Raw genomic sequence first — 27,810 nt, forward strand, 5'->3', positions numbered from 1 at the left:
CCTTTATGGCCTCTCTAACTTGGCTGGTTAGCCATGCGGGCACCCTCCTGGACTTAGTCGAGCCCTTCTTCTTTTGCGGTATACACCTCCGCTGGGTCTCTATTACTGTTGTTTTAAGCAGACTCCATGCACTCTAGAGAGATTGGACTCTTTTTACCTTCCCTTTCAACCTCCTTCTAACCAGCCTCCTCATTTGAGCGAAGTCCGCTCGTCAGAAGTAAAGGGTTTTTGTGAGAGATTTGCCCAGTATTCTTCCCCCGACGTGCATGTCAAAACGGATCGCAGCATGATCACTGTTCCCCAATGGCTCTGTAACATTGACATCTCTAACCAGATCCTGAGTACCGCACAATATTAAATCCAGAGTCACCTGTCCTCTAATGGGCTCCATGACTAGCTGCTCTAAGGCACAGTCATTTAGCATGTCAAGGAATCCAGTCTCCTTTTCATGATCGGAACACAAATTGACCCAGTCAATATGAGGATAATTGAAGTCCCCCATGATTACAACCCTGTTCCTCCTTGTCACCTCCCTGATCTGTTTCCTCATTTCAAGGTCCCCTTTGGGTTTCTGGTCTGGAGGACGATAGTACGCCCTCAGTATTACTTCGCTCCTGAGGCCTGGTAATTTAACCCACAGAGATTCGGACCCGCCTTCAATCTCTGATGAATGGTAGGGTGCCTGCTGGCGTGAAAAAACTGCAATGAGTCCATAAATATTACAGACTTCAGCATCAGCCACCTGCATGGTTATGACTGGGAAGAATGTTGGAAACAAAAAAGAGGAAGGCCAGCGGCAGTGGGCTACACAACGGCGATTTGTACACTAAATTCTCAGATCCTAGGTAAAGGCAGCAAACAAAAGGCCTAATCCTTGGAGGGACAGGGGTGGATGGGGACATCTCATGACCTGGGAGCTCGTGGTCTAGATTTCCTTTTCTTTATCAGAGACACATGTCACAGGCATTGCAGAGAATAATCCCTAAAAATAACTGTGTGGTTCCTCCCCTTTTTGCTTTAAATTGATCTAAGATGACTGCATTTTAAAAGATCCTGTTAGGATCTATGCAGTGTCACCTTCCTCAATCTAAAAAGGAGCTTGAGGACACTTGGTGCTTCAGAAAAATAGTATGGATAAAAAGTAAACATGGTCCAGTTTCTGCAGCTTCCTGGACTCCTGCTCCTTGTCCTCACAGGTGCTACACCCTGAAGTCATTGTACTTTCCAGAGCCTTCAAGCGGAACATCACCAGTGCCCTTGCCAAGGCACCATGACTGCCTCCAACAGGTCTCTTTCTGCAGGTGCAGCGCATATCTTTCATTGCCACCCACTCTGGGGAAGACTCGCTGGCAAGGAAAAGGGTGTCCCGGGTGTCCCTGATGCTGGCGGATATGCAGTAAACCCATCAGGTTGAGACGTGTAGTTCTCCAGAGCAGAGGCCGAGTGCACCTTTCAGGGAAAAAAAACACAACAAAAAGTCAGACATGCCCCATCCTCTTCTTTGCCTGCACTCTCACAGTGTAGCTTTATGCTGCTCATCTAGAACTTTAAAAACATTGCTTTTGATATCTGCATAGCTTTCGTTAGCTGTCCCCCAAATGGGGACATAAACAAAGGATATATATGGACATAAAGGATACATAAGGACATATGTAACAAAGGATACATAAGGACATAAACAAATGGGGACATAAACAAAGGAAAGGATATAAACAAATGACTTGTGTGTGATAAATACATGCTTTTTGGGGGGAGAAGAAATAAATGGCCGTTGGCCTTAACAGAACCTGTAATGTTCAAAGTTGTCACAAAACTCATAAACTTAGTCTTTTCATTTTAAATAAAAATGTGATTGAGAAGAGTGAATAGTTAATCAGGTGCCAATTTTGTGCATATATTTGATAAAGGGTATTCTGGGAAAAGGTGTTGGCATTTATTGGTGCAGTGTTGGTGTACCCCTGGGGGCTGGGGGATAAGAAAAGGCCCTCAGTTTGGCTGTACTTGTCCTAAGAGGCGACTGACTAAACAGCCACCGGGCAGGTGGGACTCTTTAGCCTGGGAAGGCAGCTCATCTGAGAGAAGGAAAACTGATCCCAAACCTCCACTGCCTTATGGCTCCACAACATCCAGTTGTGGAAAAGGCTTCAGGAGTCAATCTTGAGGAAAATCCGGAGCTGGAGTCCCTGAGGCAGTTCGTGGCTGTATACAGTCACGCTCTGGCAACTCCTGCGACGCCGCTGGAACCAACCGTATTGGCTTCTGTCTTTGCATTGGACCATTTCAGCAACGTGGAGAGGGGGGATTTGCTGCATGGGTAACAGTCTATCCTCCATATCTACTTTACCCAGGCTTCGTGCACTGGAGAGGGCACTCCAACTTCATTGGTGCACCCATTACCATGAAATCAAGTGTATAATTTCCCTGGTTGTCCAAAAGATGCAGTCACAGTAGAATACAGGTGCCCCTCAGTATCTGCAGATCCCCACACCCCATTACCTTTGTGCATTACTTCATTACGTTTGTGCAAAGTGAGACTGTGCCTTGCTTGAACAAAAGCTATAAGCAGGAAGCTTACATCGGGGTGGGCAAAGCCTGGGCAATGGGCCATTTGTTGCCCTCAGGGACCTCCAATCTCCAATGAGCCTCTGGCCTGTTGGAGATTGTTGGAGCCCACGCAGGCCCACAACTGCCAGAGGCAACCGCCAGACACAACCTGTGGGCTGAGTTAGAGCAAGGCCTTTTATAGTCGCCATGTGTTTTCTGCTTTTCCCTGGACAATGTTTTAACACCCCCTCCCATTCCCTCTGAACAAGTTGTATCCCACTGGGTTTCTGGCTTGGTCTCAGTAAACACATTTACTGTGCAAGAGGCGTGTGGCAAACAGTTCACAGTTCTCATGTGGTTCTACATACCTGTATTATAGTTCTCATGTGTATTATAAATAAGCTCAATAAAAGTCATTCATTCATTTATGTTCCATCTCTAATAAATTCATTTATGTAAATTTATATAAATTTATTCAAATTTGAAATGTAAAGTAATTCTTTTTTCCCAGCCCTGACACAGTGTCAGAGAGATGATGTGGCCCTCCTGCCAAAATGTTTGCCCACCCCTGGTTTACAGCAAGACAGGCAGCCTGAAGCCTAGAAAGGAGACTGAGTGAATGTCAGCTTCTTGATCCCTGCCTCCTATTAGCTCTTAGTCTCCCTTCTAGGCTGCTTGCCTTGCTATAAGCTTTCTGCTTATAGTGTTTGTTCAAGTCAGGCACATTCTCTTTGCACAAATGTAATGAAGCTCAAACAAAGGCACTGGGGTGTGGGGGTGGCAGTGCAGGGAACCATGGAGACAGGGTCCCCTCTTATCTGTAGTTTCCGGTAACCACGGGGGGGGGGAGGGGGATACTTCCCTGTGGATACTGGGGACACCTGCATTATTTGTCCTGGAACTTGTTAAGAGCAGCAAATATACTGTTAGCCAAATTTATGAACAGTGAACAAACAGGTTGCTCAAGCCTGGAATCTGATGACTGTGTCAAAAATAACTGGCTGGGCAATGGCAACAGAAAATATTGAGAATTGTGGTTTGTATGACATCCCACTTCAATTTAAATATTTGGGTTATACTTTGAAAACATATTTCATGGGTTATATATACGAACACAGTATATTGTGTATATCTTTAATATTTTTTAAAATACGCATTTTCAAAAAGTGGCCAGTGCACTGCTAAAGGACATCTGGAAGTTGCAGTAATGTTTGGGGACCAAATCCCCACAATAACTCCCTCTGCCTCTACTGAATGCCAGTATTGTTTTTCTTTTTCATTTTTTTATCCTGCCCTTTCTCCAAGGAGCTCAGGGAGGTGAACATAGCTCCTTCCCTCCTTTTGTCCTCACAACCACCACCTTGTGAGGTAGGCAAGGCTGAAAGACAGAGTGACTGGCCCAAGGCCTAAGTCCAATTCCCTAATCACAACGCCATCCTGGCTCTCAGTATGAAATAAGCCAGATCTTCCTTCCCTTGTTTTTATACAGTTCACCCACCACCCAGTTTCATCAAAGAACCTGAATATGGTATGCGGAACACTTATATTTGCATACGTCTTCTTGCCAAATTCTTAGCATGGAACGTTAAGGACTATCCTGTTTTACAGCCCAATCCTGAGCTGCCTGGGTACTGCGGGCAGCACCTCGGGAGAAGGGAATTTCATCCCCTTCTCCTGGGTAAGGGAAGCAGCCCCGCAATGGGGCTACTCACTTTACTGCCAAGCAAAAGGCTGGCGGTAAAGGCGCTTGTGTAGGGCGCCAAGTCCTGCACGATGGACAGGATCTGGTGGAGCTGAGCTCCACCGGACCCGCCTCCTGCCTCCTGGCTCACTCTTCCAGCACACCTCCCACCTACCCTCTCTCTGCCCCCGCCCCCTCTCTTCGCCCTCCCCATGCCTCCCCCCGCCCCCGCTTACTGTGCCGCAGCTCAGTGGTCCGTGAGACTGCTGAGCAGCGGAGGGCGCCAGCCAGCGTTGGGCTAGCATGGGTGCTGGCTCAGCAGTAAGGCTCGCAGACCTGCCTTACGGCACATTTGCGACACTGCGCTCCGGCGGAAAGCTGGAGCGCAGAGCTCAGAACTGGGCTCTTAGTAACTAAGCGTGCAAAATGCCCACTTGGGTGCATGAGGCCCAGTTACCTGTAGCAGTGCCGACTGTGCAGCTGCAGTGTGCTGCAGCTCCTGCAGAGAAGGTTGGTTGGCGCTCTGAGCAAGTCCAGGGATGCCAGGGAGAGAGAGGAGTCCAGGGAAAACGGCACTTCCAGGGGCTGGAAGCCCAGAAGTCAGGCTGAAACCAGCAGATGGAGAACACGGTCACGACCAATACAGCAACAGTGCACAACTCTTGGGGCTTGGCATCGGTATGACACTCCCAGCTAGGGCCATATCCATTTCTTTGTGCACTTAATGTGCACTGGCGCACTCCACCATTTGCTCAAGAGGGCATCTGCATGTGAACTGCTGCCCTGCTTGACATTTAGAACTGAATTACTTTGGACAACAGAAACCCTTAAGCTATACTGACCCCCACCTTTATGAGATCCCATTTTAGGACCTTTCTCAAAAACTAAGAGCCAAATATCCTGAACTTGGAAATGGACAGTCACCACTTTTCAGAAGTTTGGGTTAAAGGAGGCTGGAGAGGGAGGGACTCCAGGTAGCCTCTGCTCCAGTTGACACTTCTGAACCCAAGCAGAGCGCGACCAAATGGAACATCAAAACTCAGAAGCTGCACCTTATCGTTCTGTTTGGAATTCACCCCACCCTCCCGCACCTGTCATTAACAGCCTGCCAAAGAGTCTCTGTGCTCCTGGAGCAAGCAACCTACCCAGCCTGCGCAACAAGTGCCGAGTTGAGGTTTGAGCTAAAGGCCGAGGCAAACCCTGGCAGCACCGGAGCTGGAGACGGGGGGGCTGTGGCAGCCGCCGGCAGCGGAGCGACTGCTGCTGCTGCTACCGCAGAGGACGCCTGGAGGCCAGGGAAAGAAGGGAGAGCAGGAGTGACAGAGGGTGTGTTAGAGACAGGGAAAGGCGGGAAGGAGGCGCTGCAGGAGCCGAGAGGGACCTGAGGCACCGAGAACAGGGAGGGGACAGCGCTGCACAAGTTCAGGGGAAATGGGGGAGCCGGAGCAGCCGCAGAAGCAATGAGCGGTGGGAGGACAGGGCTGGCAGGGCTGGCGTGAGGGGCAGGAATGGCAGACGAGGTGGTCGGTGGAATGGGCAACAAGGAGCCTGCAGGGGTAAGTGCTGGGCTGCCCGGAAAAGCAAAACTGCTTGTTAGGGATGTGAAGGGAGGAAGTGCATTGTAGACAGGAGCCATGGGAGCAGCCGGGCCGGGGCCCCCTCCGGAAGGGGAGCTGTGGAGAGGAGCACTCAAGGAGGACAGGCCGGACAGTGCCGGATTCAGGGAACTGGGCAAGCTGCCTGGCAACGAAGGAACCGAGGCAGATGGGTGGCCAAGTGCTGCTGACAATCCGGAAGTGCTGCGAGAGGGCCCAGCGGAGTGCGCAAGAGAGTCTCTGAAGACTGAAGGAGTGGGGCTCAAGGGCTCTGTCTTGAGCACCGGTGGAATGGCCGGGGTGGAGGAGGCCTGCTGCTGCTCAGGATTTGCTGGGCTTGGACAATGGGAGAGAGCAACAGAGGACACGCAGCTGGCTGGGATGCTGGAGGATGGCAGAGTGGTTAGAGGAGACTGTGTGGACTGCGCAGGCGGGGTGGCACTACCGCCAGGCCTGGGCTGAGAGGGGAGGCCTGGGAAAATGGCCAGTCCGGAAGTGGAAGGATGCTGGAGGGTGGAGGGCGCTGCTGAAGTGTAACATTTGTTACTGGCTGAAGAGGCTGTTTCAGCGTTCTGGCCGGCAAGCCCAGATAAAGAAGCCAGTTCAGCAGTCACAGCTGAAGGCAAAGCGGCCGAGTTCATCGCTGTGCTATCACTGACTGACAGAAATCCCTTTAAGACTGACAGAAGCGGGTTAGGCAAGTTAAGCGGACACGGGAGACTAGTGGCAGCAGCAGAACCAGCAATGGCCGAAGACAGGGGACTGGCAGCAGCCTGAGGAGTTGGTGTCAAGGAGAGGGGAAGGCTGGCAAAAGCGGACGGCAAGGAGTTTGGACTGTTGGCTGAGGAAGTGACAGGTGCTACAGAAAAAGGCAGGCTGGCGAAGGGGGCAGAGGCAGAGGCAAAAGCATCACTGGGTGCAGGGGTGACACCCTGTGTTGTGAGCCCCGGTGGAGCCACTGCAGTGGGCAGCCCAGAGAAAGCCGCAGGGACGGGGGTGGAGGTGGCACCATGCGTAGATGCGGCAGGAACCACAGGCAGCGAGTGGGATTTGACCACAGCAGGGGCTGGAGGAGTCGATGGTGGAGGCGTGTGAGAGGAGGAGGAGAGGACCTGCCCAGGGAAGACAGGGAGGACAGCAGGGGTGACACTGGGAGGTGGGGGAAGTGCGGACGAGTGGCTGAGTGCCTTAACAGGTGGTGGGGGAGGGGCTGGAGAAGCAGCAGGGTTAGAACCATGAGGTGTAAAGAGATGATTCATTTGTGCAGCAAAAGCTGGAAAGAAACAAAACCAGTAAGAATTCTTGGATACCAGCAGAAATGCTTCTATTCAACATGAACGCATCTTAACTCTCAACACAGCAACTAACAGGCCCAGGAGAGGAAAAAAAAATGTAGAATGGCAGGCAAAATGAACTCAACCCCTGGTTCAGTTGCTGCCATTTGAACTGTGGAACAGGCACCAAACACCACCTCCCCCTGCTCCCCCGCAACTGCTAGTGCTGGTTCATCCGCAGAATTCAAACAGACGGGTGCCCCATGTGACTCTCTGGGCGGCTGGCTCAGTTTGGTCTTGGGGGTGGATTTAAAAAAGTGGGTTAGAGGGCCAGGCATGCCCTTGATCCAGGAGGGGTCAGGCTGTCCCACAGCATTGGCAGCCAGAAGCGGAACTCGACAGGCGAGGGCAGGCTGCATCCTACGGCTCTGCATCTCCTGCCATCAGAAACAGAGTCTGGACTTCCCAAGTTCTTAAAAAGCTGTTCAGGAAAATGCTTTTGAAAAAGTGCAGTCAAGAGTCTGCAAGGAGTGCCAGTGTGTACAGAAGTGACCGTCTGTGCTCTGGATGGACCTCTCTCTCCCAACTCCAAGTGGTGCTCCCCCCACCAGTGCTTCTCACTTGTCTTTCCCTCTCCTCCTTTCACTGTATTTTCTAGTTTCTGTAAAACCTTAAAGTTGTGGTTCTCAAACTGGTGAGTCGTGACCCGCCAGTGCATGTAAAGGGTCTCTGGTCCCTTTAAGAGGCGAGGAAGGGGAGAGGCAGCGACATAATCCCCAGGATAGTGTTGCTAAGGGGGGAGGGGGTGCTGCTTTCACTTAGGTGGGGCTGCTGGAGGCTCCAGGAGGAGCAGGGAGCCCACGCAGCCCTCTGCAGGGCTCCCTGATGCTCGGAACATTGCGAAATAAGCAGGCACAAATCACTTCCTGGTTGGGATGCAAAGAGGAAGTGCTTTGCACCCGCTTATTTTGTGCAACATTCCAAGCATCAGGGAGCTCTGTGGAGGGCTGTACAAGGATCCCTGCACCTCCAGGAGCCTCCAGCAGCCCTACCTAAGTAAACGTAAGTGAAAATACCTCCTCTTGCCTCCCTTCATAACATGATCCTGGGGACTGCATCACTGCAATGGGCCTATGGCCTGGTCCAGCGGGGCTGTTCTTATGTTCTTATGCCCTTGCCCCTTCCCTGCAAAGACTGACTTAGGGAGCAAATCTCCCTAAAACTTTGAGAACCACTGCCTTAAAGTATCCAGTGGTGGACCGGGGGGGGGCAAGGGTTGCAAATGCCCTGGGCTTTGCCTCGCCCCCCCTCCCGCTGCCCACTTGTGTCTTGTTTTTTTAAGGGAGAGAAACCAGCAGCTCCGCCGGCTTAACTCCCTTTAAAAAACCCTCCTCCAGATGAAGACGGGGTGCTCAGAATTGTGGATGGAGAAGCAGCAAGATGCCGCCTCTCCAGCAGCGATGCAGGGCCAGACTGGGCCTCCCTCCCCCTCCCCCCTTTAAAGGAGGAAAGGAAAGGTGTGCCCTAGAGAGTCACGTGAAACTCCCGGAACGCTGACTCTCTAGCTCGCCCCTTTCCTCTCTTATAAAGGGGGGGGGCGGCCCAGCCCGGCCCGGCCCTGAATTCCTGCTGGAGAGGTGGCCGCTCACTGCCTCTCTGGCAGCAATTCTGGACTGTGTCTTTCATCTCCTTGGAGGAGACGAAAAACGCTCCCTGGAGCAGCATAGTGTCCAGTAGGCGAAAAACGCTCCCTGGAGTCCGGGCCTGATACTGCACCGACCCCCTTTCTGCACCCCGAGTGAGAGTGCACCGCTTTGAGCTATGTCTTTCCTGTCCTTGCAGAAGAAGAAGGGGGCAGTGCAGAATCGTGCCAGGAGTAGGATCGCACTTCCGGCGTGATTCTGGAAGTAACTGCGGTGATGTGATGACAATTGCAATTACTTCCGTGTCAGGGGCAGGAGGGACGGTAAACAAGTGGTGCCCCAGGCACGAAGAAGCACAGGAACGCCACTGAAAGTATCAGTGCCTAAATGAGACCTGCCGATTGGGAGTTCCACATGGAACAAGGAAACTAGGACGAATATAAGTCTTACTGATATTTTCTGGGTACAGAATTTCAGTCGTCCTGGTTGAGAATCCTCTATTTTTTTTTTTTAACAGACTGGAGTGGGAAAGATACAATATCAGCTGCTTCTTAACCACGGTTAACAAATATAGGCCATCCTCAGTAGCAAGTATTCTGTCACGGCAGCTCCTTCCCGGTTTGGCACACAGCACCCTCTTATGGTGATCAAGCAGTTGGATGGCTAACCAGAACTGAACATCGAGTTTTGCATTATGGACACTGGTGAACGGCTTAACTTTTGTTACGGGAGGGCAAAGCTATCGCAACCAAGCACTTTTGCTGATGTGGCTGCCACACCAGGGAATCAACACTGCACCTGTACCAGCCCAGTTGTAACACGTCAAGAATTGACATAGTAAAGAAGGTAACAAATTTGGGATTAAATTTATTGCCATATTAATACTAACATATATAATCTTTATATTAATGGGAGCTAAATTCATCCACGGGGACACCTGCAACCATGATTTGTGAATATCTACAGAGGGCACCTGCAGCGCTCCTCTGCACTTGCTTGCCAACACTCCGAAGCAGAAGACCATAAGCTCTGCAAGGCGCCTCCCTGCCTCACCACCGGGATGAGAGACTAGCCAGCAGCTGCCTCCCTCCCCACACACCTCATTTTTATGTCTCTGGCTCTTAAGTCTACAAGAAACATTGCTATTCCTCCTGCACTTCCGCCCCTGTGACACCCATACGCCTGCATTTATACTGCTGGCAGGGATCTGGTCCTGGAGAAAGCAATTCTAAACCATTCATAATAAGCTTTGATACAGTTGGTGTCCAATCCTATGAATGCTTACACAGCAGCAAGTCCCAGTAAGCTCAAAGGGGCTTACTTCTGTGTCAATGCATAGGATTGCACTGTCAGGAGCTTACCTTAAGTCTGCTGCTATCAAAACACAGAGATTCTCCTTTGGAAAGCAACATTTAACAGAACTACGGTTTCCCTCAAAAGCATGTATTTTAAGTTACTACAGCTTGACTCAGTACGTGGAAAGCTTACCTTGGCTTTGGGAAGGTTTTGCTTGAGTGGAAAGTTCTTCATTTTCTACACAAACAACACAATTAATGGGGGGGGGTGAGAAGGAGAAGATTGATGGATTACGTATTTTAAAAAGACCTGTGTTACACTTCAATAAAGAAAGCACAAAGCCCACCACTGTGACTGACGTGGAGGAGAAAGATGTTTCCCACACAGCTGCTGCCACAGCAAGTGAACTCATCAGTGGCAATGGTGGAAAGCAAGCTCTATAATAGCCCCATGAGTGAGTTTGTTACGGTTCTAGAAGGAACCAGCTGTACTGACTTGCAGGCCGCACTCTGATGGTTTCAGGTTCCCCTCTGCTAGAGTTGCCCCCACGTCCCCTCACTCCTCCTCAGCAGTGGCACCTCTCTCTTGCCTCAACAACAGTCGCACAGCAGCCACGTCCGGATATATCTAAGCCTAGCTCAGGGCAACAAACCTCACATCCCACTCCTCAGAATTGGCAGCAGCTTTCTAGTGGAGCTGCCATCACTATTTCCTTCCCTGGCTCTCATTCTCTTGGGTACGCTGGAGTGTGACCAATAGACACTGCATTTGCATGGGATACCTGCTTTACCTGTTCCCACATGACTAGAAGTATATGGTGGTGGAGCTGGCAAGCCGGGAGCGATGACGTTGGCCAGTGGAACCAGGCCAGCATTGTTGTAAGCACCTAAAAAGGGAAACAAAACAAAGGATAAGGTCACAATCAAGATTTCTCACAGGCAAGTTCAAGGCTGCATGTCAGTTCCCTATGCGAGTCCCTAAGGGCACAGAACCATTTTATTTCTTTTGCTATTTATTTGTTTGTTTGAAAAAATTATCTCCTGCATTTCTCATGCTTCAGCAAATGCCCAAGGTGGCTTACAAACTCCATAATAAATGTGCATGCAACACAACAATTAAGGGGGGGAAACATCAAAACAAGGTATTAAAACATTAATTTTAACAAACACTAAAACATTTTAAAAAACACATTAAAACAAATCAAAACCCACTGTTGAGTCATGGGGGGATGACAAATTAATCCCAGGAAGCAGTCAAGCCACATCACTATTACAGAGGTGCAGGCAGCAAACAGCCACCTATCAACCAAATGCCAGAGGAAACAGGAATGAGCTATTTAACTGTTCTGCTAACTTGTCTCTGTTGAAAAGCAGGAGAACAAGGAATACAGTAAGGTGTCTGAGACAGCCTGTCAAAACACAGAAACTGGTCTGTTTCATTGAACCCAGATATTTACAGAAGTCAGAGCTTTCAGTTCTTTGTTATAAAAGATGACAGGTTTTTAAGTCTTGCAGAAATGTGGGGAATTGCTGCTAAATCTTTAAACTAAGAAATGATGGTGAACAAGGTTTCAGTGTGATCAGCCAAACATACAGGAACGCTTCCTCTCAGAGTTCTCAGGTCTACTTTATCTGTTGCGCCTCAACATTCCACAAGTTTCATATGTTTTTTGTGGTTGCTGATTAAACTGAAACTGAAGTCTCCAAATCTGTATTCCCTTCAAAAAAGGTCCCATTTAAAAACCAACACTGAGAGTTTTGTTTAAAGGTTGGAGGGGGGAAAAGGAGACAATGGTAGAAGCATTGATTCCAAGACCCAGGAGCGTACCATAACTGGGACAGTTATGGAAAACCACTTTCAACACCCCCCCCCCCGCATCACAACAGAAGGAGAACATGACAGTGACAGGATAGGGGACAATTCAGAGGAGAGCTGCAAAGGGGACCGAGAGGGTCTAGAATACACCTCCCTGGCACAAGGTGTGAACAGCATACCAAGAGAGACCTGAAATATCAGTGCACAGCTATGCATATCTACTCAGAAGTAAATCACACCAAGTTCAACTGAACTTATTCCCAGGCAAGTGTGGTTAGGACTGCAGTCTAAGACCAAGAAAACAACTGAGGTTACTACTTAACAGGTGTGCACATTTCCACCACAGTGTGGAAATCCTGTAAAAGGAAATCTTGTCATGGCTGAAATCCAAGAGGAACTGAGAGCTTACTTGGCGCAATAGTTGCATGTGGTCGACAAGGAGGGATCGGATAAGGAACTGGTTTGTGAGGGTTGTATGTTGCTGGAGCCTAAACAAGAGGTAAAACTCAACAGTTACACACCAAGACATTGCAAAGCTGATCACACATTCCAAATCAGACAGTACCTTTATTCTGATATTCCAGAGAGATGAGGGTGGTTTGCAAAAAAGTGAAAGTCCATGTCTTCCTCAACACAGTGCCCAGGGCCACACATGCGCACACAGGTGTCCAATGACCCCCACCTGCTGTGGCCATCACTGCTCAGACTGGGATACACAGGTGAATGAGGAAGCAGGGAGAGGGGGAAGCACTGACACACATGCTTCTCTCACCGAAACACCAACGTGTGGTTGCAAAGACAAGTGTGAAGAGAGGACCCAGTGGTTAACTAGGGTCACAATATACTTTCAGCCAGCTGTCCCACTCTTTCTTCCAGCCAAGTCTGGGAGAACAAAGAAGGAGGTGGTGGAGGAAAGGAGGGGAGCTGGGGTGTGTGAGGGCAGTGATGGGGAATGAGGGCAGCAGCGCAGTGATGGCAAATCTCAACAAGGATGAGAGACATGGTAGCTTCTACCTCAAAGATACTGGTGTACATTCTCACTCCTGCCAAGCCTGGGGCTGGCAAAGTTCTGCAGCTTACCCCTTTCCAAATGTCCCCCCCTTAGTTCTTCTGCACCTCACTGTGCCCGCATCTCTCCTGTGTCACGGTCCCTTCACTGGCTCCTGCCTTCTCACCAGATCCAGTTAGTTCCACTTTTTAAACGTCTTCACTCATCAGCTCCTTAGTGCTTCCTCTGGAATTCACTGTGCGCACTCACCCCTCCTGAGCTCTCCTGAGCCTTCAGTCTCCAAATTCTGCTTCACCTTCCTTTAGAGCTTTAAAAATGGCCAGCCTTTGGTCAGGCTTTATTGTATTGTAGCCTCTTTTACCATGCAATTAACTCATTTTCTCACAGGTAGTTCTGCTTCATTTTCTACAGCCTGAGCAAGGACAACAATATTTTCTGAACACTGCATTATGGAGACATACTGGTTTAGATGGTCCAAGAATACGAGCCGCGATTCCCTTGCCTTCATTGCTATAGTCCTCGTTCTCCTTTTTGACAGGTGATCCCTGGAACACAAAGAGGATCCACTATTAAGCATTTCAGTCTATGTTACGTGGGAAGGAAAGACAGAAGTCCAGCTGTGCAGGCACCAGAATTCTTCTTCTACTCCTTCCAGCCAGAGGCATTCAAAGAACACTAATCCACCCTCCATTACCAGGAAAAGTACAGGCAGAATCACAAAACATAGCTTTCGTATATGTTTAAACAACTGTGAAGTTTTACACTTATTATAGGAATAAATCCCATTGAACACAAAGGGACTTTTGAATATACATACAGTGCGCGCGCGCGCACACACACACACAGTATTAAGAATATTTATATGTTGCTTTTCAACCGAGTAATTCACAAAGGCTGCCATCCTAACCGCACTTTCCTGAGAGTAAGCCCCATTGAACAAAATAGGACTTACTTCTGAGTAGACCTGGTTAGGATTGTGCCCAAAGTGATTTACATAAAAATAAATCAATACATGTTTCTCAGACCTCAAAGGACTTGTACGTGAATAGGACTGGGCTACATGAGAAGCTCTCAGGTTCTAGATGATAACCTCTAAGAGTTTTTGGAGGGTTACTAACCACTTGGTAGACTACAAGCCTGTACAGATAGTACTGAGGAAGCAAACATCTGCTCCCTCCCCCACTGCTTGGTGGCAGCCACATGTTACAAATTGCATGTTGGAACAACCCAGTACAATCAGTGGCCTGGACAATACTTCCTTTCAAAAAATAAACATAAAGGAAGTAGGGCCACTGTCTCTCTCAAGCTGAAAGTGCAGCATTTTTTGTTCAGATACAGCCACACAACAAATGGTTCCTACTGGTAACTGAAGGAATATTGCCCCAATTGTGAGAATTCACATATGCAAGTCCAGCATATGTTGTCTTAGAGATTTGTGCTGGGAAGTTACTTTGCCAGAAAGATGATGAGAAACTGGCAATTTTCACATGAAAAGCTCCATTTCAAATAAAATCGACATACCCCCTTATAGCTGAATTTACAGCGGGTCCTCCTTATCCACAGGTTCAGAACCTGCAGACGTGTCCCAATGCGGGTTCCCAACCTTTGCCTGGAGGGCTCACAGAGGATCTCCGGATGCAACCAGAAGTGCTTTTTGGTCACATCCAGAAGCATTCTGAGGCTGTTTCCAGTTTGCAGAGAACTGGCAGTGCCTCTTAGAGGCCTTCTGAGGTGCAAGGAGGATGTGCTCATCCGGAGGTCCTCTGTACCCCCCGCGACAGATCTCATTATCCATGGAGAACGAATTCCCTGTGGATACTGAAGTCCAACTGTATGTTTTAATTAAATAAGAAGTGAGAAAATTGTCATCAGAAAACACAGTCTGGGTTAGCAGCTACTAAAAGCAGAACATTGTTGGCTGGCACAGTATAGGACATTTCATGCTTGGATTTTAGATTTTACTTGCTTTTTTATCACGGAATGAATACAACTTTCTTGCAGTGACATCTAATCCTTGAATTCTCTCTCATTAACAAAAAAGTTCCTCTCTCAAAGCTGGGGAACGCTGCTTGTATAAATCATTACAAGTTTTTGCTTCATAGAAGAAAAGTTAAAGACAACTGAACTATGCTTAAGAATTACTTCTCTTAGCTTCCAATTTATCAATTAGTGCATTAACGGATGGCATTAAAGTGTAATAAGAATAATCCCTTTTTTCAAGAAACACTGGAAAGTGTGTGTCTCAGTACTCTTGCTGAGAACTGGCAGCCCAATCCCGAGCTGCCTGGGGTGCCCAGCCTTGGTGGCACCGAGAACGGCTGCCGCTGGATCCTGCGCGCCCCGGGCTACCACGGGAGGTGCCTCGGGAGAAGGGGAGTTTTGTCCTCTTCCCCCAGGCAAGGTAAGCAGCACCGCAATGGGGCTACTCACAAGGTAAAGGCACTTGTGTAGGGCACAGAGCCCCCCTCCCAGCACCTTGGATCCTGTGGAGCGGAGCCCCGCAGACCCGCCTCCCTCCCTCCCCCAGCACGCCTCCAGCCCACCCCCTCCCCACGGCACGCCTCCTCCCCGCCCTCACTCTGCCCCCTGTCAGCCTCCCCCCTCCCCGGAACGCATCCTCCCCGCACCCACTTACCATGCCGCAGCTTGGCCGTCCGGGAGACCACCGAGCCGCGGAAGCTGGGCGACCACCCAGCCGGCACTGGGCTAGCACGGGCGGGAGCCCGGGGGCGAGGCAACAGTGCTCGGCAGCACGGAGCCATGCTGCCGAGCACAGGACTTGGCTCTGAATTGTCTTGTTTTACACTCTTACTGTTTGCAGAATACCCATTCAACCCTACACCAGAGAGGAAGCAGTACTAGGCATGAGGAATGCAGCTCACACATTCAGCAAGGCCACACCTACTGGGAAAATTCCGTTGATACGGCTTGGCTTCCCTTTTGGGTATGGGTTTCCCGGAATCATGCCACAGGATGAGATCATCGCGTGAGGTGCTTTACAGCCAGATTTGGAAGCCTGCAATGTACATTGGAAGAAAGCACAGATACCCAATTCAGACATCCCAACTGGCAGTGTTAACAAGCAGGTATATTTTCTGTGGGGTCACACACTACAGCCAGGGGCTGGCGTATAGTCAGGACCACTGGTCCGCTGCCCCCCCCCACGGTATCTGGATGTTTAAAAAGTGGTTCATCTGATATTACAACAAACAACAGAAAGAGGGAGAAGAAGCTTGCACAAGAACAATCTGAAAATTCAAGAGCTTCAAATGCTGATGCTAATTACTACCAATTATAAAACCAGTCAAAGAAATGCCTTAGAGAACAGCTCTATGCTATTAATCCAGATGTATAACAAGAACAAAATGCTGTGAAATCTACAGTCACATCAACAACATCATATTGTAACTGTACAGATGGCAGTGCAAACTGGCAATGCTTAAAGTATGCATTCAAAAGAGCGTAAAACGGGCAGAAAGAGCTCCCATTAACTCAGTAAACTCAACCTTTCCCAATTGAGGGGATGATGCACCAGCCTACAATTAACTGTTCCAATTAAGAGCCTCCTGAAATCTTCAAAACTTTGCAGTATTTCATCCCTGCATTCCTACCACCAGACCCCACACTTCAAGGAGTCATTCTTCCCTCACACAGAAAAACATAGGGTCCCAAATGTCCCATGAATTGTAGTTTTAAACTAAACAAATACCAACTCCCTTGCAGCAATACCTGTTCAAGAATTCTCCTGCACCTCTTCTTCTCAGACATGCTGATTCTGAAAAGGTCTTCAATAAGACGGTAATTCTGAGCATCATCAATATTGCTATGAAGAAGAGCAACTCATTTAAAAACAATTTATGATCCTCATGTGCACACACAGCAATGCCAGCAGTTATATCTGAACAGCCATTAAGATTTCTTAGCAGCAGAACCACAAGAAAACAGTTTGTTTGGAGATATATATTGCATGGCCCTATCTGAAAAATGCTTCTCTCAACCCTACAACAAACAGGGCAAGAGAGGAATGGTTGGTCACAGCCCATCAGTGCTGCAGTCATTCAAGCTTTCATCACACCAAAGCACACATGCAGAGCCAACATGCAGCCAATACTCACGAAGCCAACAGTTCTAGCGCAACCAGCTTGTCTTTGCTAAAAGTGAAACAGTTGAGGATGTTCACCACTTTTGATGCTGAAACTGCGACCATTTTCTAGAAACAAAGGAAAAGTTGCCTCAATCCCTTTTGTATAAATCAGTTTTAGGATCAGAGAACAAACATTTTAGCTTACAGCAACTGAGCTTTAGACCAGAGAGCCCAGATCAGCTAACCAACAGGTTCCTGAACCTCAGTTAAAGTATCAGAAAGCAGCAAGGTGCCGGAAAGGCACCTAATTGAAGCTCCTACACTGAGGCGGGGGACCAGCTCTTTCAGAGACAAGAGAAACCGCCTCTTTCCGAGTTCAGATCCACAACACATACAGTGGGTTTGCTGCTCAACACTAGAGAAACGCTGACCCAAAATGAAGTGCCTGAATTACTTGGTACTGACCATGACTCAGTCTTTTCAACTAAACAGCACTAATTGAAACAAAGAGGTGAAAGGACATGAGAATCAGGCACAATCTGAACAGAACAGAACTGAATTTGAACTCCTAGAACAAGTTTCCATCTGTGAGAAGTCTCGCTGGAATGGCCTCAATACCGATGATGCCCACATGCAGCACTGATATGTAAAAAAGTAAGCAAGATCTAGGGCAGTGCTTCCCAAAGTATTCAGCTCCACAACCCACCTTGTCCTCCACGGTGGATTGCAATGCAGTGCTCCTGGTAGTGCTGCAGTGCCTTATTGGAGGTGACTCACTTGGCCTCTGCAGGCTCAGAATGGCCCCTGGAAGCAACCTCTAGTCAAATTTTGCTTCCAGGGGCCATTCTAAGGTCTACGCAAGTCAGCAGAGTGGGTTGCAGGTGCGATCCAGAAGAGGCCTCCAAGTAAGGAATTGCAGCATTATTGGGAGCACTGCATCAGGCCCAGGGTGTGTGGGTTCACCACCCACCACACAGGTACTTGGAGGGTCATGAGCCAAGCTTGGAAAATGTTGATTTCTAAGGGATTACAGTGTTGACACTAGAACACACAATAACTGCTTTTACAAGTTATCTTTTAAAAAGCAAAGAGATTACTAGCAGTCAAATCTACTTGTTATCTCTGTCAAAATTACTACATTAGTTACAAAGAGTAGCGGGAGAGGAGAATGTAGTTAATCTATACAGGCTTCAACAAGTCTTGAAAAACAGTCCCACGTGACATTTTGAGAAATGTTAACTGGAAGCTGTACATAAGACAGATAAGTAATTGCTTTAAAAGCACACACAATGCAAAAGGATGATAAGCACTACTTCAAAATGAAGAAATACCAGCCATAATAAAAAGAGCAGCCAGAGCAGCAATTTTCAATCACTGTGCCATGGCACATTGGTGTACTGCTGATGGTCCGCAGGTGTGCCACAGGAATTCGGGGAGGGTCATTTATTAGTAGGGCCATTGAGGGATGTGAGCCTCCTGCCACCAGCACCATGTGCCCTTACAATTTTCAAAAAACCGACGGTGTGCCTTGAGAATTTTAGCACCTTATCAGTGTCCCATGAGATGAGAAAGTTTGAAAATCACTGAGCTAGAGCTATCAAGAAAGTTCAAACCAGGAGTGTGAAACTTTTTATATAGTGGGTCATACAGTGCTCATGGTGTCTGTTGAGGGCAGGAAGCAATGTCATTAAGCAGGTGATGACCAAAAATAAGCACTTGGGTTTTCACTTAGGAACTCATTAGGGGCAAGCGACAGAAAATATGCAAACCTTGATAATATTTTCAAGACATGGGATATCCCAACAATCACTTGGGCCATCCTTTCAGCAGTGCTTCTTCTGCCAAGGTGTCACTTCACAGCTTAACAACTGAGAGGTGTTCTGCAAAATTAGCACCTTAACAGAACCGGCATTGGCACCTTAACAGAACTGGCACTGCAGAAAGGGCAGCCTGCGGGGATTATTGGGCTTTCCCAGTGCTTTGGTAGTTTCTCCTGCTCTGACCCCTCTTGGTCTGCTTCTTCCTCCGTACCATTCTTTGCCTTCTGAGGCCTCCTTTTATACTACCACCCAGCACCTTGGCAGGTGATGCTGCTGAAAGGGTGACTCACATGATAACTGTGCCCTCCAAGCGCCACCCTTTCAGCCATGCCGCTTCCGCTGATGCATCACTTCTTAGCTCAGCATATGAGAACAGCTGACAGTGGTGCTAGAAGAGTCCAATTATCAAAGTAGGCTGGAAAAGAACTTAGGATAGAGCCTCCGTTTGCCTGAAGATAACAGCTGAAGGTCACCAGTTCGAGGCCACCGGCACCTTGAACGGCGAGACATTGAAGCAGCTGACAAGCCGAGCCGAGTTTTTCCATCTGCTCTCTGGCCACCCTTCTAGTGAGATATGAAGGATTGTCAGCTTGCGTGGGAGGAAACTGGAGGCCAGAATGTGATACCAGATCATAAAAGGATCCATCTGAAATGTTGTGGTTCCTGAAAGACAGAACCTTCTTCAATTGTAAAAATCCCTATAGGGATTTAGTATAGCCTGCCTGTGTAAACTGCCTTGAAATAAAGTCGGAGGAGAAATCTGACAACCATGAAAGGCGGTATATAAATACCTGTATAATATATATATATATATATATATATATATATATATATATATATATATATATATAATACAGGTATTTATATATATAAAGCCCAGGAGCCTTATGCTTGACACCCCTGGCTCAAACAGTTTAGTTTAGGGGAAAAAACTGGGGAACTAACAAAAGTCTATAAAATTATGAATGATGTAGAACAGAGGTCTCCAAACACTTTCCCGGGGGCCAGATGCAACCCACGGTGAGCCTCTATCCAGCCTGCGGCCACCCTCTGATCCCAAGAGCCTCTGGCCCAGTTGACCAAATACAACCAGAGTTGTGCTTGCGGGATGGGGAAATGGGGGTCCATTTAAGTGTTTGCTTTATTTCTTGGGCTGTGTTGGTGCTTGGAGAAATCCTGGACATTTGAGCCCATTCATTTATTAAAGCTCCATCTCTAATGTATTTATTTAATTTTTTATTTAATTTTCTTTTCCGGACTTTGACATTGTGCCAGATATCTGATGCAGCCCTTTGGCCAAAAAGTTTAGAGACCCTGATGTAGAAAGACACTCATTAAAATTGTGCAGGATACAAAATTGGGGAGAATGGAAACCAGTCTAGCAAAGCTGGCATCAGTATGAAGATTCTGAATTTTTCTAAGTGATTTTCAAAGTATGGTTATAACCTACAAAATCCCCCAAACCTTGGGTAATCAAAGGGCTGCCTATTCCCATACAAACCTACCAGACTATTAAAATCTGGTATTAATCCCCCAAACCTTGGGTAATCAAAGGGCTGCCTATTCCCATACAAACCTACCAGACTATTAAAATCTGGTATTAATCCCCCAAACCTTGGGTGATCAAAGGGCTGCCTATTCCCATACAAACCTACCAGACTATTAAGATCTGGTATTAATCCCCCAAACCTTGGGTAATCAAAGGGCTGCCTATTCCCATACAAACCTACCAGACTATTAAGATCTGGTATTAATCCCCCAAACCTTGGGTAATCAAAGGGCTGCCTCAAAACGGCCATGGTGCCAGAAGATTGGAGGATAGCAAATGTCACACCTATTTTTAAAAAGGGAAAGAGGGGGGACCCGGGAAACTATAGGCCGGTCAGCCTAACATCCATACCAGGTAAGATGGTGGAATGCCTCATCAAAGATAGGATCTCAAAACACATAGACGAACAGGCCTTGCTGAAGGAGAGTCAGCATGGCTTCTGTAAGGGTAAGTCTTGCCTCACGAACCTTATAGAATTCTTTGAAAAGGTCAACAGGCATGTGGATGCGGGAGAACCCGTGGACATTATATATCTGGACTTTCAGAAGGCGTTTGACATGGTCCCTCACCAAAGGCTACTGAAAAAGCTCCACAGTCAGGGAATTAGAGGACAGGTCCTCTCGTGGATTGAGAACTGGTTGGAGGCCAGGAAGCAGAGAGTGGGTGTCAATGGGCAATTTTCACAATGGAGAGAGGTGAAAAGCGGTGTGCCCCAAGGATCTGTCCTGGGACCGGTGCTTTTCAACCTCTTCATAAATGACCTGGAGACAGGGTTGAGCAGTGAAGTGGCTAAGTTTGCAGACGACACCAAACTTTTCCGAGTGGTAAAGACCAGAAGTGATTGCGAGGAGCTCCAGAAGGATCTCTCCAGACTGGCAGAATGGGCAGCAAAATGGCAGATGCGCCTCAATGTCAGTAAGTGTAAAGTCATGCACATTGGGGCAAAAAATCAAAACTTTAGATATAGACTGATGGGTTCTGAGCTGTCTGTGACAGAACAGGAGAGAGATCTTGGGGTGGTGGTGGACAGGTTGATGAAAGTGTCGACCCAATGTGCGGCGGCAGTGAAGAAGGCCAATTCTATGCTTGGGATCATTAGGAAGGGTATTGAGAACAAAACGGCTAGTATTATAATGCCGTTGTACAAATCGATGGTAAGGCCACACCTTGAGTATTGTGTCCAGTTCTGGTCGCTGCATCTCAAAAAAGACATAGTGGAAATGGAAAAGGTGCAAAAGAGAGCGACTAAGATGATTACGGGGCTGGGGCACCTTCCTTAGGAGGAAAGGCTACGGCGTTTGGACCTCTTCAGCCTAGAAAAGAGACGCTTGAGAGGGGACATGATTGAGACATACAAAATTATGCAGGGAATGGACAGAGTGGTTGGGAGATGCTCTTTACACTCTCACATAATACCAGAACCAGGGGACATCCACTAAAATTGAGTGTTGGGCGGGTTAGGACAGACAAAAGAAAATATTTCTTTACTCAGCGCGTGGTCGGTCTGTGGAACTCCTTGCCACAGGATGTGGTGCTGGCGTCTAGCCTAGACGCCTTTAAAAGGGGATTGGACGAGTTTCTGGAGGAAAAATCCATTATGGGGTACAAGCCATGATGAGTATGCGCAACCTCCTGATTTTAGGAATGGGTTAAGTCAGAATGCCAGATGCAGGGGAGGGCACCAGGATGAGGTCTCTTGTTATCTGATGCGCTCCCTGGGGCATTTGGTGGGCCGCTGTGAGATACAGGAAGCTGGACTAGATGGGCCTGTGGCCTGATCCAGTGGGGCTGTTCTTATGTTCTTAACTACAATTCCCAGGAAGCCTTGCAGGTCTTCTTGTTATCTGGTGTGCTCCCTGGGGCATTTGGTGGGCCGCTGTGAGATACAGGAAGCTGGACTAGATGGGCCTGTGGCCTGATCCAGTGGGGCTGTTCTTATGTTCTTAACTACAATTCCCAGGAAGCCTTGCAGGTCTCTTGTTATCTGGTGTGCTCCCTGGGGCATTTGGTGGGCCGCTGTGAGATACAGGAAGCTGGACTAGATGGGCCTATGGCCTGATCCAGTGGGGCTGTTCTTATGTTCTTATGATCTCCATCAGAAACATTGCTCAGAGCAGCCAAAACCAAGTGATAGCAAGGACAGGGCCTTCTTGACTGTGGTGCTCTGAATGTGGACCCCCCTCCCCAATGCACTGTCCTTGACAGTCTTTAGGCACCAGGAAAATACACTGCTATTTATTCAGACTGGTCATGGCAAGATCTTTTAAGCGTTCTCTTACTGGATCCAATACCTTTTGAGCTAGAGAGAGAGAAAGAGAGAGAGAGAGAGAGACAGACAGACAGACAGACAGACAGAGACTACTGCTATTCTAATTGTACCGATTTGATACTATTTTGCACCTCTTGTTGCTTTACTTCATTGTTGATATTTGCTGCAGAGAATTTAACACTTTGTTAGAAGCAGACTCAAGGACAAAAGTTAAGGGGGATATTTAAATATTTGAAATGAAAACAAATTAAGAAAAAAAGGGAGTGCTACACGGAAGGAAGGACCAAGTACATTGGCATTAGATGCCGATAAACTCCCTAAACAGCAGCAGTCCTTGAAAGCAAGATAAATACGTGATGGTGGATGACCAAGTAGGCAGGAGTCAGTCACGTCATGCTGTAGCACAGAAGGTCAGAAATTGTTTGAGATTTTATCCGGAGAAGTATTGCTTACAAGGCTCAGAAACGGCACCACTATTTCTCAGGATGGCAAGACCCTAACTACTGGGTTCAGTTTGGGGCATTGCAATGTTAGAAAAATTCAGAAAGAATTCATAAGAAAGCTATAATGATGATTAAGAGGTCTAGAAGACAAGTCAGTGGTCATCCTAGAAAAGTCTGAAAGCTGGGTATGTATTTGAAGACAAAGATGGGGAAGGCGAGGGAGAAAGGGGGAGAGGCAAGAGGTTCAGAAGGGAGGGGAGGCAGAATTATTCATTTATGCACAGGGCAAGAAGCAGGAAAATAACTTTCTTGCCAACTTTAGGAAGAAAGAACAGCCGCAAAACACACGAAGCTGCCCAAAAAAGTTCTCAAAGGTTTCCAAAGAGAGGCTGAGCAAGAATATGTCAGAAAAATCTAAAGCATAACCCACTGCCACCTTCCCACTTAATTGTAGGCTATGCAGAAAGGAGTCAGTTGCTAGGGCACAAAGGAACAGAGAATGCTATCTGCGGAAGACGGGCAGATCATCCCACATTACAAACTCAGCAGAGGCTGAAACACCCACTCTGGGAACGAGAGCAGAGAAACTGCTGCTGCAGCAGCTAAACTTACGTGTTGCAATGCCTTCATGGCCTTCAACTGTGGCTCCGCCCAAGAGAAATACCTCAGTAGCTCCACAATCTAGAATGAAAAACATTCTGCTATGTCTCATGTGCGCTACATCACATCCCGTAACCATCTCAGTTGCACCACCAGGGTGGCTTCTCTCGATGTAACAAGTGCACTCTCAGAAACCTCAGAAGAATTATGTTCTTCGGTCAGTCGGGTGTGGTGGGAAGGCTTCAGACCAGTGATGCCGTGAGCCAAGAGCTCTCACTAAGCTCTAGCCAACGGAATACCACATCAGCGCTGACTCTGTTTCTGGCCTTAAAGATGCTTGTCAGCAAGAAGCTGCAAGCTACCCAGTCTCTCGTCCGAGAGAGCAGGGCCTCAAGAGTAGGTCTGCAACAACACCTCAGAGCAAAGGCAACCTATGTCAAAGTGCCTGTGGTCTCTTTTCTCTCTCCAGCGCGGTCCAGCTCAGTATGGCAAAGGGTGGAGGGGCAGGCCAGTGGGTGGGGGACTGGGCAGCAAAAGTGGAAGGTTACTGGACTCTTGACCCCTCAGCTATGCTAGCCAGGGCTATGAGTTGAAATGAGTATAAAAAGCTAGCTGCTTGTAGCTACACTTGTGCATGATCTGAGGCAACTGGCCTCCTTGCTGCCTTGCTTTGGCACCAGCAATAAACAAACAATTTTCTGCTAGACCTTCCCACAGTTTTCTGCTATACCTTCCACTTTTCAGAGCGCAATACCATAGTCTCCCGAGACTGAAGGATGCTGATGATGACTTCCCACAGAGTGTTAAATTAGGATGCAGCACTCTAGGTAACGAACCTCACACTGCCTTTGTGGGTTCAAGGGTAACACCAATCAGCTTCTGATTTACCCATAGTATCTCGTGACAGTGATGTTCATTTCACTGTCCAAACTGAGAGGCAAAACAAAGGATATTTCATCTGGGATATTTTCCTGCACTGCCAAGTCTTGGCTCTGGCTTATACCAGGGGCGTCAAGCTCTTCATACAGCGGGCCAAATAGTATTCATGATGCCTACTGTGGACCAGATGTCATAAAACTGGAAGTTATTTCATTAAGCAAGTCATTACCAGAAATACACACTTTTCCTACCTCTAATTAGCTGCAAATCACAAAAAAGAAAATATGCAAATGTTTTCAAGGTATGGGAGAGCCCAATGATTACACAGGTTGCCCTTTCAGCAGAGACACTTCAGTACAGCTCTGCAACCAAGAGCAGCCCAAGGGTGGGAGGGCCCAAGGGCCAAATAAAAAGCTTCTGGGGGCCGCATCCAGCCGCTGGTCCTGATGCTTGACACCCCTGGCTTATACTTTCCAAATTTTATCTAATTTGTACTTCAGCATTACCTGCTCACTAGAAAAATATCCATGCACGTATTCAAGGGCTTTTAATTTATATTCCATCAACACAGCCTGCAATAAAACAGAAAACATAGCTGTTAATGCCTGGCTAGAATTTAGTTTCTGGACAAAAAATCCATTATGGGGTACAAGCCATGATGCGAATGCGCAACCTCCTGATTTTAGAGATGGGTTATGTCAGAATGCCAGATGCAAGGGAGGGCACCAGGATGAGGTCTCTTGTTATCTGGTGTGCTCCCTGCGGCATTTGGTGGGCCACTGTGAGATCCAGGAAGCTGGACTAGATGGGCCTATGGCCTGATCCAGTGGGGCTGTTCTTATGTTCTTAGTTCGCAAAAATGACAGGAATGAAGAGATAAGACTAGGAACCACAGATTTTAGATATGAACTGGCACAAATTTCTGCATGCTAATCTCTCTTTTTAATATTCTAAAGCAGGGGTGCCCAAACCCTGGCCCTGGGGCCACTTGTGGCCCTCAAGGACTCTCAATGCGGCCCTCAGGGAGCCCCCAGTCTCCAATGAGCCTCTAGCCCTCCAGAAATTTGTTGGAGCCTGCACTGGCCCAACGCAACTGCTCTCAGTGTGAGGGCGACTGTTTGACCCCTTGCGTGAGCTGTGGGATGAGGGCTCCCTCCACTGCTTGCTGTTTCACATCTGGGATGCAGTAGCGGCAGCAAAGAAAAGGCCAGCCTTGCTTTGTGCAAGGCCTTTTGTAGGCCTTGAGATATTGCAAGACCTTCATTCATTCATATAAGTTCATCTTTAATATATTCATTTATGTAAACTTATGTAAATTTATTCAAGTTTTACATGTAAATTAACCCCCCCCCCGGCTGACACAGTGTCAGCGAGACGATGCGGCCCTCCTGCCAAAAACTTTGGACACCCCGGTCTAAAGCAATGGCTCTAAAACATTTTAGCACCAGGACCCACTTTTTAGAATGACAATCTGTTCGGATCCACCAGAAGTGATTAACCAGTGACATAATTAACCTGGGAGTGATATCATGGCCAGAAGTATCATCATCAAGTAGGAAAATTTTTAACATCCCTGTATCTGAACTCAAGAGAGACCAAAACAGCACTGAGATGCCACACATGGAAATGTAGGACCTGCAACTGGCTCTTGTCAAAATTCTGAGAATCACACAGTTTACAGAAAGGCAGTTCTAACAAATTATGGTAACGGCAGGCAATCAAAAGCATAGAAGTCTTGCAAAAAAATACAAAATGGTGATTGGTACAAGAGAAATTCAATGATTCTCAGTTTTACAGTTGAACTACCCCATTATTCTCTACCTAGTCCAGTCCAGATACAGCATTTTGTTGCCATCTACAACATGTTCCTCCTTTTAATACATATGCATTATAACTTGCTGCACTTGCATCACGCAGGTTTAACCACTAATTACCTTTCTGATTTCGTCAAGCACCATCTCAAACGCTTTCTTATCCATCTTGCTTTCTTCAAGGTAAAATTCTTTGTTTCAGGCACTCTTTATTGCAGAACTGTCTTCTGAGAAAATAAAGCAAAATAAACATATAAGAAAAACTTTAGCATACCTTGTGCAGCCCACGGAAAGAGAATGAGACTCGTTCGTCAGTGACTCTGAGGATAGGAAGCCGAAAGACGCGAGGATCTGGATTTCTGCTGCTCCTGCAACAGAGATGGTTCTGCAGCCCTTTTGAGGAAAGTTCTAGTCTCAGGCAAACTTCCTATCCTCCCACGCCCCAGTCAATCAAGCAACAAACTGAGGGAGCTGCTCATAGTTCAAAAGGTCTACCTGAAGAAGCTTCCCTCCAATAAGCCTTGACACTACTACATCCTATGGTGAGGGGGGCAGTTGCAGAGATTTCCTCTGGGTAAGGGAACAATAAGAACATAAGAACAGCCCCACTGGATCAGGCCATAGGTCCATCTAGTCCAGCTTATATCTAGTCCAACAATAGTTTCCCTACCTGGAGGTAAGCCTCCTCAGAGTGGATGGGTCTATTTGGACCTCTACCAGCCAAATAGTCTGTGTGGACCCATGCAGTGGGATCAGGTCCAAGATGGGGCTTTGGCAGGAGGTGCCACCACTGAACTGACCTCCTTAAGAACATAAGAACAGCCCCACTGGATCAGGCCACAGACCCATCTAGTCCAGCTTCCTGTATCTCACAGCAGCCCACCAAATGCCCCAGGGAGCACAGCAGATAACAAGAGACCTCATCCTGGTGCCCTCCCTTGCATCTGGCATTCTGACATAACCCACCTCTAAAATCAGGAGGTTGCGCATACACATCATGACTTGTACCCCATAATGGATTTTTCCTCCAGAAACTTGTCCAATCCCCTTTTAAAGGCGTCTAGGCTAGACGCCAGCACCACATCCTGTGGCAAGGAGTTCCACAGACCGACCACACGCTGAGTAAAGAAATATTTTTTTTTGTCTGTCCTAACCCGCCCAACACTCAATTTTAGTGGATGTCCCCTGGTTCTGGTATTAGAGGTAAAGAGGTAAAGGCAAGCGCTTGACGCCTATTGCGGAGCGCTCGGGACTCTGCGTCATCTGGCAGACGGAACTGGGGTCCAGGCTCCTTCCAAGTCCCATCGACTCCAGCGGCAGCTGCTCCTGCGTGAGAGCAGAGCAGCCCCGCACGCTGGGGTGGGCAGCCTGCCCAGTGCTCAGGGCCAGGGCAGCCCCACTTTCCCCTCGAACCCTACGTGGTTCGAGACCTCCACCGGCCCACGCCGGACGCCTCAGTCCCAGCGACGGGTCGCCGACCCCGCCAGGCGCAACGGCG

The 27,810-nt window shown here is 47.9% G+C and overlaps 1 protein-coding gene across 2 annotated transcripts; it reads right to left on the minus strand.

Moving 5' to 3' along the window:
* Positions 1–26,530, minus strand: PROSER1 (proline and serine rich 1). Of its 2 annotated transcripts, none has more exons than XM_066611164.1 (13): positions 26,436–26,530; positions 25,008–25,073; positions 23,635–23,703; positions 16,973–17,067; positions 16,587–16,680; positions 15,763–15,873; positions 13,319–13,402; positions 12,258–12,336; positions 10,824–10,919; positions 10,226–10,270; positions 5,371–7,093; positions 4,683–4,830; positions 1–1,449 (listed from the first exon to the last, which is right to left on the minus strand). In XM_066611164.1, exons 1-13 carry the CDS (start codon positions 26,478–26,480, stop codon positions 1,318–1,320), a joined length of 2,787 nt encoding a protein of 928 aa, XP_066467261.1. In that variant the 5' UTR covers positions 26,481–26,530; the 3' UTR covers positions 1–1,317. The 2 variants fall into 2 exon arrangements, with proteins under 2 accessions (XP_066467261.1, XP_066467259.1); XM_066611162.1 differs by having other exon boundaries at positions 10,815–10,919.
* Between the last annotated feature and the right edge of the window lie 1,280 nt (positions 26,531–27,810).

The sequence above is a fragment of the Tiliqua scincoides genome, chromosome 1, assembly GCF_035046505.1.
Source record: "Tiliqua scincoides isolate rTilSci1 chromosome 1, rTilSci1.hap2, whole genome shotgun sequence".
Classification (NCBI taxonomy): domain Eukaryota; kingdom Metazoa; phylum Chordata; class Lepidosauria; order Squamata; family Scincidae; genus Tiliqua; species Tiliqua scincoides.

Coding starts and splice junctions, on each gene's coding strand:
- PROSER1 (XM_066611162.1), bottom strand. CDS start 26,480: ATGGATAAGAAAGCGTTTGAGATGGTGCTTGACGAAATCAGAAAG. Junction 4,831..5,370: donor GCACTTGTTGCGCAGGCTGG/GTAGGTTGCTTG, acceptor TGCTGGTTTCAG/CCTGACTTCTGGGCTTCCAG. Junction 1,450..4,682: donor CACAGTCGGCACTGCTACAG/GTAACTGGGCCT, acceptor TTTCCCTGAAAG/GTGCACTCGGCCTCTGCTCT.